Here is a 12,492-nt window from a genome sequence, read left to right as displayed (position 1 = left end):
ATTGCACAGGGTTTCGGATGTGACAAAGAACTGTTCGTCGAAGGCTGGCCGGTGGAGAGCTTTCTCAAGAGGGACCAAGCTTTACGGCTACTATGGGTAAAGTTAAGATTTTCCATTGTGTGTACCCACTTTTCTCTTCTTGCTTTGTCAAGAGATTGTAGCAGCCGATCATCTGTTTCTGTGTTCCCTGTGTGATTGAACTCACTGTAAAGGTCCTCACACTCTTGACTCCAACCTGGCACATAGCTCTTTCGAAATCCTCGTGGAATGCACAGTTTAGCAGTAGCCAGGACTAGCTTTGTGAACCGGTCATAGTTTCTTATCGTGGGAGGGATGAACCTGATGCCATCATCAAGCCTGGATGTAAAGGCTTTCCAATCAGCTTTGTTAAAATTCCAGCGAGGCCGAGGGAACGATCTTACAAGAGGAATCTTGATTCCGGCTGAAATAAGCACAGGCCTATGCTGAGAATGAGGGAAGGCACCAAGAACTTTCCTCCCAACTGCTAAAGGCTGAAGAGAGCGGTCACAAGAGCAAAAACATAGGTCTGGAGTATAACCACGACGCCAGCGGGCTGAATAAAAAGTGTGGGCGTCTTTGGCATCATGTATTAATATTAAGTTGTTATTTTCAGCCCAACTAGTTAAACTCGTACCATTGTCGTCATCCGATGAGTATCCCCACGAGCTGTGATGACTGTTAAAGTCCCCAATGTAAAGGACGGGGTGTCCAAATATGGGAAGTACTGTGTCAGACCATTGTCTATTAGGTGGTTTTTAGACATTTACTATAGTTGTTTCTGACACTTTCACCACCAGTACAAAAATATCGTCATCACAGCTCTTGTAAATCGGGGACAAATCATCGATGCCCTGCCTAACATAAGTTGCCACTCCGTATTTTCTGTGGCCAATGGCTTCTACAAGTGTATATCCAGGGATATTGCCTCTTGCACAGGTGTTAGAATTCTCAATGTGAGTCTCCTGGAGTGCTAGGACATCGACGTTGTTCTTTATCATAATTTTGCTTAGGCACTCACATTTAGATCTGCTAAGACCCTCGGCGTTAAAATAACATATATTTAAAAGAGAGCCAATATTTAAAAAATCAGTATTTGTTTGGGCCTGAGAAGGACCGTTTGTTTGGTCTTCGATAGCTGCCATAACTGGGAGATCACAAGAGTGACGGTCCAGCTACCAAAAATTTGCTGTTCGTTTAGCGTTACCCAGGGAGCACGTGTAGCAAGCTACGGACGCGAACAACTTCACCCCCAAACTCAAGCTCAAACTATATGTGGGTGATGTAACATTGGAGAGGTATTAGGGGTATAGAACCCACCCAAGGGCCCTAAAAATATTTATGACAGCAATCGAACTTGTTAGAAATAAAGTGGTAGTGTTACTTTGGATTAATCATAGTTTATTAAATTTTAGATTTATTCAGATTCATGCAATACTCCTCAGCTCGAGTGTTCTTTGATCAGATTCATTCTACCTACTCAAGACCGAGTCCTAGAGGAGCAGTAAATCCAAGTGAAGATGACTAACCTTATCTAAATCATTAAACAAAATTCTCGGTTGAAAAGCCAGTCTTGGTGAGATCGTGAGAATAGAGAATACCTACACAATTGGTGAAGATATGTGGTTAATGATGGTCAATTTTCTTTAATTGTAGTCATGTCACTCTAGAATAATAATATTCTTGAAATTGAAGGACAACGTTTCCAGGATCAGAACCAGGCTTCAGAATATCTTGGCAATCAAAGACTACAGATAGTATTCTACTTATCCTAGTCAAGTCTTTAACTATACATAAACCATAAGTAAATAATAAAAAATATAACAGAGACTCGCTTAAGGATGAAGCTAAGGCTCTATAATGAAGAGATAAAGAGCTTAAATCATTTGAAAATCAACAAAAATGAGTAGAGTTTTTGCACTATCTTCACTTAAAAATGTTTAGTATATAGAATAACACAATAAAGCGCACTAGAAACACACAAAAAATGATGAACAAACGCTGGGATTTTGGTGTCTGAGTATAGTTAGGTAGGTAAGTTTGTAGACGTTTGCTACTTGGAGACACTGGATAACATTCCGACTCTGCTAAAGGAACAGGTGGTCTCGTATGTTCAAACTGAGCTCAGTATGTTCCAGCTTCACAGCAAAACTATATAAAATATTCAAAAGATTGAATATCTTAATAACGTAAAAAAAAATCATTTACAATGTGCTGTGATTCTCGGTTAGCTATTAAAACAATCGAAAATCTGCAATGTATCAATCTTCTAACTGAGCTAAACATTAAGATATGCTTAGAACTTATACATTCTGACTAAGATATTGTTTTCCAGTGAACCCCAACTCATATAATCATCGAGGGTAACGAGAATGTCAATAAATTAGCCGAAGAGGTCAGCCATATTGGATGAGATGATGTTTTGTATTTAACTGTTTCAGGAAGACTGAACATCATTTTTTAAATAAAAAGTCTATATTAGACAAATTAATAGTATTATTTTGTAGTCCTTTAAATCACGATGGTATTGAAATATTCAGACGATATGGTACCACGGGCATGGTTTAAAAGTATTAAGATGAACAGATTATATATAGTTAACATATGCTGTTTAACAATAGACCATACATATACGTATAAGACGCTGAAAAAGATTTATTTTCTCAAATTTGCTTATATTGTACTCAAGAAGTAGAAGAAACAATAAAACTTTTAATTATGCTATGTCCTCATGAATATTTTAGAAATAATTCTTTTAATATAACTTTAAAGAAAGTTAATCGAGATATTATACAAAAAACCACAAGAGAGTGCAGTTGAGGGAGGAGCCTATTTTGCCCGTAACTTGGAGCGGCCAACGAGAGCTGAGCGACGTTGCCAAACTTGTTCCCCGCTGTAACACACAAGCCACGCGAGTCCAGCATTATTAAAATACTTAACCGTTACGCTCGAAAGAAATGTTAGAGCTGTCTTGAATTAATTAACTACGTATTACAAAATGTAATTTTACGGTCATTTTAAAAAAAAAGTACATCTCTGTAGCTTATTTCCATGTTGAGTTAAATGGATTGAAATAAATTATTGTATTATATTACTCATATACGAAGATCGTAGGATTTAAAATCTTTAGCCGAAATATAAATTAAAAAGAAACATAAAAATACCGCAAAAAAAACGTTAATTTTCCCGTATTTAACAGTTAGATAATGCCATTATCATTGATATATAATAAGGCATTACATGTGTGCATAGTATAATCATGTTATGTTAAATGGATTTTCAATTTGGTAAGAAAGTTATCAAATACATTTGAAATATATGTTCTTTTCCATAATATACTTATTCAGTACATAACGATGGGAATTGTTGCCGCAACGGTTTTTGTTACGCACTTCGGTTCTCATAAATTTATAACCATTTGAAAGCATTTTTTCCTGCCTGGCTATTAATAGTCTTGAATCTGTGTTATGTAAAATTGTTTTTTATAACAAGTGGGTGATTTAAATATTTTAAACTGGTCATAGTTGAAAAATCATACAGCACAAGTATTTTTATAATATGAATGCACTTTCTTATAAAATTCTAAAGTAACGGGGTTTCTATAACATCCAATGAAATTTAAACACAGTACATAATAGATGATTCAGACGAGTGAAAATGTGGAGGAAATGGGTGAAAATACCCTGTGAACAAAAGCCGCACCAGCCAGCAGTGGTGGTAATACCAGACGGATGAGTCATACTATTTCCAAGAAAACAGCCCCTTCCTCCTTCTGTCTCTGACCGTCAGTCAGTGCCTATTGTCGCTTCATCAGTGGCGGTTGAAAATACTGCATTCTCTTCAATTCCAGTACGCGTATATTATTTTGTGCTGAATTTTACTGTTGATGAACGTTTTCGTGTTTTTAAGTGTTGTTTATTGGTAGCTATTATAAGTGTACCAATTATTTTCTGTGTAGTGTCAATTGTAATATAATTGTTATTGTGATTCCTTATTTGGACAAAATGGAGTGTGATGATGTTTGTTCAAGGTGGCACAGCCATCCGGAAGTAAGAGTGGTAGCGGAAAACCCCTACATAGTGGGAGAACGACGTATTATTTACAACGTTTACAACTTTTTCAAAAAAACTGTCATTGACAAATTTCCGGAGAAACTCTAAACTTTAAGCAAAAGTGGTTAAACTGTGTGCTGAGGCCTGTGGTGTAAGTGAAAGAACCGTTAACAAAATAAGTAAAGAAGCTAAGCTGTCCGAAGAAGATGGACCTTCATCATCAGAAATTAAGTTTTCAACGCCAGGAAAAACAAAGAAGTCGAAAATCAAAAATAACAGGCTTTGACGACTTTGAAAAAGATGTTTTGAGACGAACTGTCCTTTCGTACTACGACAGAGGGGAATTTCCCACATCAAAAAGAATCACGCAGGATCTCAAACAAAAACTTGATTACAACGGATCGGTAATTCCAACAAATAGATTATTAAGGCATGTTGGTTTCAGGTATAAGAAAACCAATGATGGTAGAAAGTTTTTATTGGAACGAAAATTATATTGTAGCGGCTCGTTTAAAATTTTTGAGAACTATGCAAGAGCTTAGAGAATCTGGTGATTGTAGGCCCATATATTACCTCGATGAAACATGGGTTAATGAAAACCATACTCGAAAATACATATGGCAGGATACGACTGAGTCTGGTGGACTAAAGGTTCCTCTCGGCAAAGGTAGAAGATTAATAATTTGTCATGTCGGTTCGGCAAAAGATGGGTTTTTTTCGGTCTAAGACAACATCCAGTTCGGACTATCACGATGAAATGAACGCTGAATCGTTTAGAAAAATGGTTTAAAAAATTGCTATGCATTTGGAAGAAGGCTCGATCATCGTTATGGATAATGCTCCATACCACTCAGTACTCGCCGAGAAAATTCCAAAATTCATCGTGGAGAAAAGGAAGAGATTCAAAATTGGCTGTCTGTCTCGAAAAAACATACAATACTGTATGAAAGAAACGAAACCAGAACTTATAATGAGGGTTCTCCCCATATAAAACCCAACAAAAAACTTATGAACTTGACGTATTAGCCAATGAAATGGGACATACAGTTGTCAGGCTCCCTCCTTATCACTGCCAGTACAATCCCATTGAAATGGTATGGGCTCAAGTGAAGGGAGAGGTAGCACGTAATAATAAAGACATTTAAAATAACCGACGTTGAGAAACTTGTTCATGATGCTCTGGACAAAGTGAATAAAGAAGACTGGCAATCAAGAGTTCAGCACGCAGAAGCCTTGCAGCAAGCTGATTTTGAAAAGGAATGTATCCGCACAAGTGTTGTAGATCAAATAATTATAAACTTAGCAGACAATTCTGACACGAGTAGCAGTGAGGCAGAAAGTGAAAATGAAGAAGACTCCGAGGTTTTGGCTACGATGTTGCCGCCTGAGAGCGAATAAATAATATACAAGTGCATAGGTAAGAATATTATTAAGTCAATCATGCTTTTTAACGTATTTCATTTTAAAATAGTAGGCCTAAAAATTATTTAGTGGAAAATTTGATTATTTCATTTATTAATTTAAAAATATAATTGTTCGATAATTTTAAAATTGATTATCTTGTTATATTGTTTTAAATTATTTTTAATCAAGCAACACGTTCATGCAGTGTCCAATATAAGCAAACATGTATATTAATTTTGTGTGTGTTTAGTAATCGTTTAAAATCACTGAAAGTTGTATCGTATGGAAATAAGCAAGTACTTTACTCTGACTAACTGACGGGACGATTTGTTTGTTTTAATCGATAGTTAGTTTGTAATAACATTAATAAACTATACAAGTAATTTAAATATAACATAGCAAACTGTCAACGCATTTTAAATATTGTTTTTCAATTATACTGATAAGTTTTAAATGTTCAGTGTCAGTTTTAGTTGTGACAGCGCAGCGGTTTATCAGCCACAATGCGCCAGCCGTGCCGGGCGCGGCAGCGGCAGTTGTGTGGCAACGTCGCGCAGGCCAGTCCATTCTATTGGTCGCCGCCAACTGCACTCTCTGGTGGTTCCTTGTATAGAAGTCCTATTAAATCACGTGTCTTTGACATTAATACGTTTTTAGGAATAATGAATTGAACCATATAGGAACGATATATGAAATACATTAGAAAACATGAAGTTGTTATTGATAGGATTCTTTTGTCCGTGGCCCCAAACTCATTTCGGGTTTTTAGGAACGGCTGACGTTCCCAGACAAGAAGCAATTTTCAATTCTGAGTTCCTGCTTTCTATGACACCCTTCCTTAGAATCTTCTGTCTCTGACTAACACTACATTGGTAGGACATCTTTTAATATTTTCACTACAAGTAAGAAAGCCAAGGTGGCCGAGCGGTTAAAGACGTAAACCTATAAACTTATTCATAATATTGCACGTTGTATTGAATGTCACACAACTCCTATCACGTCCACATTCATAGAAGCAACCAACATGGCAATGCACCTCGGGGCTTTATGACGTCAACAAAGCCCTCTTATTTATTATAAGTAAATCAGAAAAAAGAGCCGGTCGGGACCAACGAACTTGGTCGGGACATGTGCTAATCGCCTCGCCATGCATGCATGAGGCAATAAAATCAAAAACCTGTCTGCTATTATAAGTTGAGGTTAAGGTTCTTATTGTTGATAAGAATTCAGATTTATATGAATTTTATATTTTGAAATCGTTGAAATACATTAGTTATGAGACGTTATTTACTACATTTGTCCTACTTTGGAACACGATATAGGTATTCCAGTATGTAATTTCCTGTAAGTCAATAATAGAATGTAGTGTTTTTAGGTTTGAATGAACCGGCATGAATCTTAGGGATTGGGACTATGGATTGAAATCTAGAATTGGCTTTTCTGTCACGGTACACAGTTAACGAGTTGTTTGCAAGGTTCTGTTTATAAGAAGTCTTCAGTTAACCTATATAATATTTGGTATCTTTTGTTCACAATGTATTAAAGAATACCATGATGGACTTAGGTTAGGATGTATAATCTAAATCCATACTGTAAATATTTTCCTTGTAAGCCAATGTTATTAAAACCGGTTGTAAAAAATAAAAATTTGGTGGGGTTAGAGATGTAAAATACACAGGAATGGTATCATTGAAGTTAGTGGTCAAAGTTGTCGATCAAAATTTAACTATTAACGTATTCGGCTTGTCCTCCCGAACAAAACTGTATATGATTTTAGAATGTGCAAATCAAGGCTGCAGTATAATAAGCGGCTACCATGACAATCAAATCATCGATATTCATGATTAGCCTATCGAATCCTTGATATTCATGATTTAAGTAAAACTACTGAAACCAGAATGTCGAACCAAATTACATTATGGGTACAGTAGAATTCCAACTATCCAGATTAATTGGGATCGGACCCGATCCAGTTAATCAAAAATCCACATAATTGGTTCAAAAAAAGATAATTTTAGGAAAACCAAACAAAATAGCTTAAAATATTTATAGTATTTATAATGAAAAAACAATGTCAGTGACAATGTTTACATTACGTGATATTGACAAACAGTACTAAATCACAGTAAAATACATTATTCTTTAAAATACTAGACAGTTAAGCTGTTTTACTGCCTTAAATCAATTCTGCGCCACCAAGTGTATCATCTGTTTGATGGTGAGTAGTTGCAGGATTCTGTGACTGGTGTTAAAATTCCATTGCCACCCATTATTCACTTTTAATGAACTGACACTTTTCATTTTCTCTGCAAAAAGCATAGCTTTTTGAAAATAATCAGGCCTAAAAGAGGCTTCCCAATGTTCGCTCCTGCATGAACCACTTAAAACACTGCTTTTTCCAGTTCTTTATTCTCCGCTGTTTTCATAGACTTTCTCAATGACCTTCCATCTTAATTCTCGAGGATGGCCATGATATAATATAAAAAGATATATATGGAGATTAAAACAAATCCATAATGAAAAGTGCCGAGTTATTTTTTGTATGACTATGTGAAAAGAGCCAGAGGGTTTTGGATGAAAATGCAAGGTTCTAGAAAAAATTTACCTACAATTTATTTTGGATCATAAAAAGCCCATTTTTAATTCTTTTTAAAGGTAAATGAATTATGCATCAGAAACTAATTAAGATTCAAATTTTTACATAATTTTTAAAATTCAAAAAATTGCTTTAGAAAGCAACATTTATACGGAAACAAAATAAAAAGAAAGTTGGAGGTGAAATAACTAATATAAAAAAACTTTATTTTAAAATACTTTCATGATAAGGAGTGTTTAAAAACAACCTAAGTCATATTGTACCATAAACAATATTGTACCATAAAGAAAATAAGCGGTCCATCAGAAAATATATAACAATAAGATGTTTAAACAATTTAAAACATTAAAAATCACTTTAGACAGTGACTGTTTTATGGAAACAAAATAAAAATCCAGTTTAATGTAAAATAACTACTATAAGAAAGATTTATTTTTAAATTTAAATACTTTTATGATAAAGAGTATTTTAAAACACCCAAATATCATGTGTAATAACCTAATATTGTAGAATAAACACAATTATTATAAAAATTATAAATTATTAAACATGCAAAATTATAAAACATAAAAAGCATTCGGCTAGACATCACGACACCGTGATCCAACTGAGAACGTGTTTTAGTTAGTTAGTTATTAGTTATTTACGTCTCCTAACAGCAGTACAATTTGGTTTTAGAAAAGGTCTTTCTACAGCCAATGCCTTAATAAAAATTGGTGGAACAAATTCTAGGCTGCTTTGAAGAAAAGGAACTTGCTGCGGTCACCTTTTGTGACCTCAGCAAGGCCTTTGACTGTGTGTCTTACGAGCTTTTAGTAAATAAACTTCAGCACTATAAAATTGAAGGCTCTGCCTTAAAAATTTTCCAAAGTTACCTGAAAAATCGCAAACAATATGTAGTAAGCAACAACAAGGAATCAAGCAGCCTAGATGTAAATTGTGGTGTCCCGCAAGGGTCAGTGCTTGGCCCCATACTTTTCATTATTATGATCAATGATTTAAGTGAATGTGTACCTGCGGATGTCGTCCTCTATGCTGATGACACTACAATCATAAATAAACAACCTAGTAGCAGTCAAGCATTGGCACATGCTAAATCAAATCAAAATCTCATTCAAAATTGGTTGACTGCTAATGAATTGGTATTAAATACAAATAAAAACAGTGACAACCTTTTTTGGCCTTAAAGAAAAACCAGAACAACACACAGAAAATCCAACTTTTTTGGGCTTAACCCTTGATCCAACATTATGTTGGCATCAACACATAATTGGTCTCAAAATTAAACTTAGCAGAAGCATTTTATGCCTTAAAACGCTTATGTGGTGAATTGGACCAGAACGGGATCCGCACTGCCTATTTTGGTATTTTCCAATCACATATTACCTATGGTCTTGTTGTATGGGGTGGAGCCTCCCATGCCGAAGAGGTATTTATACTACAGAAAAAGGCTATCCGTATCATTGCTGGAGCTGGTAGGCTTGATCGCTGTAGGGATATTTTTGTACAGCTCAGGATTCTCACTCTACCTTGTCTGTATATAATGCAATGCTTGTTGTATCTTAGAAAAAATGAAGACAGAATTATGCTCAGAAATGAAATCACTCGTACAATACAAGAAATAGCCATTTAATAAATTTACCCCCACATAGACTTAGCAAAAGTGAAAAAAAACCCTCTGCACATTGCATCTAAATTCATGAATAAATTGCCTATGGAAATGAAAAAATTAAAAGACTGTTCTTTTAAATCAAAATTATATAATTTCTTGTCAAATAATGCATTTTATTCAATAAGTGAGTTTTTTTATTGAGTCAATGGACTGACAATGACTTCTTTAACTAGTGAAGTACAATTATAAATTATACTGACCTACCTATGTATTTGTGTGAAATATCTTGTGGCCAATAAATTATTCTATTCTATTCTATTCTATTCAAAGTAGAAATAATAGTTGAATAAGTTAGTTTAGTTCATGTATTGGCCTTTGGTATGATATCAACCAGTATGGAATAAGTTTACAGGTACTAAAATATAATAGAAATCATTTTGTTCCGAGACTTCATTGCACTTTTCACATAGGAACGTCTCGTCTCGGAACGAGACTCTCGGCACTCAAGCGTGTTTTTTAAATCATCTCACAGCGAGATTCCTGGCACGAAAAGGGTTAATGTCTGATATTGTTGATGTTCCAATCTTTTACTAAGTTTATACGGGACACCTTTGTCCTATTAGATCATTTTAACTTTATCGGTCAACAATAACATGAGGAACATGAAAGTATCAACTTATCAATTCACTCCTCTGCAGGTTGAAGAGGCACTGGCCGACTGACAATTAATAGAATTTAGTGAGTGCAATAGTAGGGTGGTGAGGCAGTATGAGTCATCGTTCCCCCTTCCTCCATGCCCACCACTATTGCTGCTATGTTCGCAGTTAGTCCTATTTGAATGAAACTGTATTATTTCTACTTTTTGCACATTGTCTGTTTTTGAGGTTATTGGACGTCCTGAACGCTGTTCGTCTTCAATTTGTTTTTAAATCGGTCATACCACTTGTATACAGTCTTCAGAGTTACCACATATCGCTATACACAGTTTTTAACATTTCATAAGCTTCTTTGCTATTCTTTTGCAACTTAAAACCAAATTTCTTTGTTAATGCATTGTTCAAAATCCATGATGTATGACAGACACAATAAACACGACCTCACTCTAGCGGCTCTGGCAGTCGACTGACAAGTTCCAGCGTGTTGAAACTTTTCACTACCTGTCTCAACAGATGTAGCGTTAGCAGTTGCTGCTATAAAAATTAATTCACTGTACATTTTGATCTCACCTCGTATATGGATTTTGTTTCATAATCAAAAGAAAACAACTGTTTAAATTTGTTTGGGAATCAATTCTACAGTGGGTTTTGAGATACTATTTGCTCTTATAGAAATTTAAAGACTTTTACTTTTTTAATGTACTGTACTCTGTATATAATATGTCAGCTGTTTAAAAGACATGTTTGTATTTTGATTATTTTATACATTATAAAAATCTAAAATATACATCTCTATAAAATGCAAAACCCCCCTCACTTATTCATCACTAATTTTCCATCACGATATATCAGTAACTTGAAATTTGGCACATTTATGCCTTGTCATTACATAGAGAAACTAAAGCATTTTCATAAAGATTACAACAACATCCATAAGGGTTGAAATCTCATGATTTCTTTGTCTATGACCAGTTTTATCAGTGTAATTAAGATCTTTTTGAGAAACTATCTTACTTACCTAAAAAAACAAATGCTTATTTTAAAGAGTTTAATACAATTATTGCATACTATTTTTCTGTATAAAATAATAAAAGTTTATTTATGGTGTATGTAGACATTTTTCCAGTGGCACTTGACGTAAGGGGTTGGCAAAGAACTATAGATTACCACCAGCAGGATTGGTGTAATTTTATAGTCTCAGAATTATTAAAAAATTGTCACATCCACTGAATATATGCTATAGGCCTAACATATATTTAAAGGATAAACCATACAAACGTTACTGTAGAATGGATTAGGCTATACTACAATAACAAGTATATTTTGAATGGCTTATTATGTAATTAAGTAAAACTGTATCTAAAGTTAAAACATTTCATAACTCGGTGTCAACATTAGTAGTCTCTAGTGCACTGTTTAACATTCCGTCCTTATGGTACAATACAAAGAATTGCTAATGGGTCATTACATTTGACGTCGATACCGATTACATTCACTTCAAACTAAATAGTTACCACAAGTAACTTCGGTACTTTGGGATTATACCGACTACACCCAGACATGAATCGTTATTTGACATTTTGCTTCTACTGATTACTAGATTAGCGTAGAACAATATTTCGTCAATATAAAACAGGAATTGTCTTATCGCAAACCCCTCCCCATCCTCAGACAGAGGTCAAAGTCGAGCGGTCTAGTAGATAACGTGATTGCAGAGTCTCGCCGCCCGTTCAGCTGGTGCGTCGCTTTGTTGTACTTCCGTGTTTACCCCTATATTTTTCCAAACACAAAAATTCAACAAAAACAAACATTACCAAACAAAAACTAAACTCTTTATTGAAAAAAAACACTCAAAACTTGTTTTTTATTCTTGATCACACTCTGCCACCCAAAATGCGAGTGCCTCCGGCCATCAGCGTGGCGCAGCACCGAAGGAAAAACGTCAACGAAAGAAAAACATCCCTCGAGATAGTACCTATCAGTAATATCAAATTCTAGAGGGGCTGATCAGAAATATAAATTGAATTGTAATGGAAAGGTAATTATGTACCGTGCAAAAAACTTAAATAATCATGTGATGCCGCGCGGCCTGCCGTAATCGGGATTCTTCGAGAAAGATAAGATAACAGCGACAACAATACCGATCACAATACC

The 12,492-nt window shown here is 35.0% G+C and overlaps 1 protein-coding gene across 1 annotated transcript in view; it reads left to right on the top strand.

Annotated features, from left to right (window-relative positions):
* Positions 1–6,607: 6,607 nt before the first annotated feature.
* Positions 6,608–12,492, top strand: part of LOC124366703 (tRNA pseudouridine synthase-like 1) — a 38,789-nt gene continuing 32,904 nt past the window's right edge. The window contains exon 1 of the mRNA XM_046823301.1: positions 6,608–6,796. Within this exon, the coding sequence (XP_046679257.1) occupies positions 6,750–6,796 (47 nt within the window). The 5' untranslated portion in view covers positions 6,608–6,749. The remainder of the gene's footprint in view (positions 6,797–12,492) is intronic.

The sequence above is a fragment of the Homalodisca vitripennis genome, chromosome 7 (assembly GCF_021130785.1).
Source record: "Homalodisca vitripennis isolate AUS2020 chromosome 7, UT_GWSS_2.1, whole genome shotgun sequence".
Classification (NCBI taxonomy): Eukaryota; Metazoa; Arthropoda; class Insecta; order Hemiptera; family Cicadellidae; genus Homalodisca; species Homalodisca vitripennis.
This window is presented reverse-complemented; position numbering and strand designations above follow the sequence as displayed.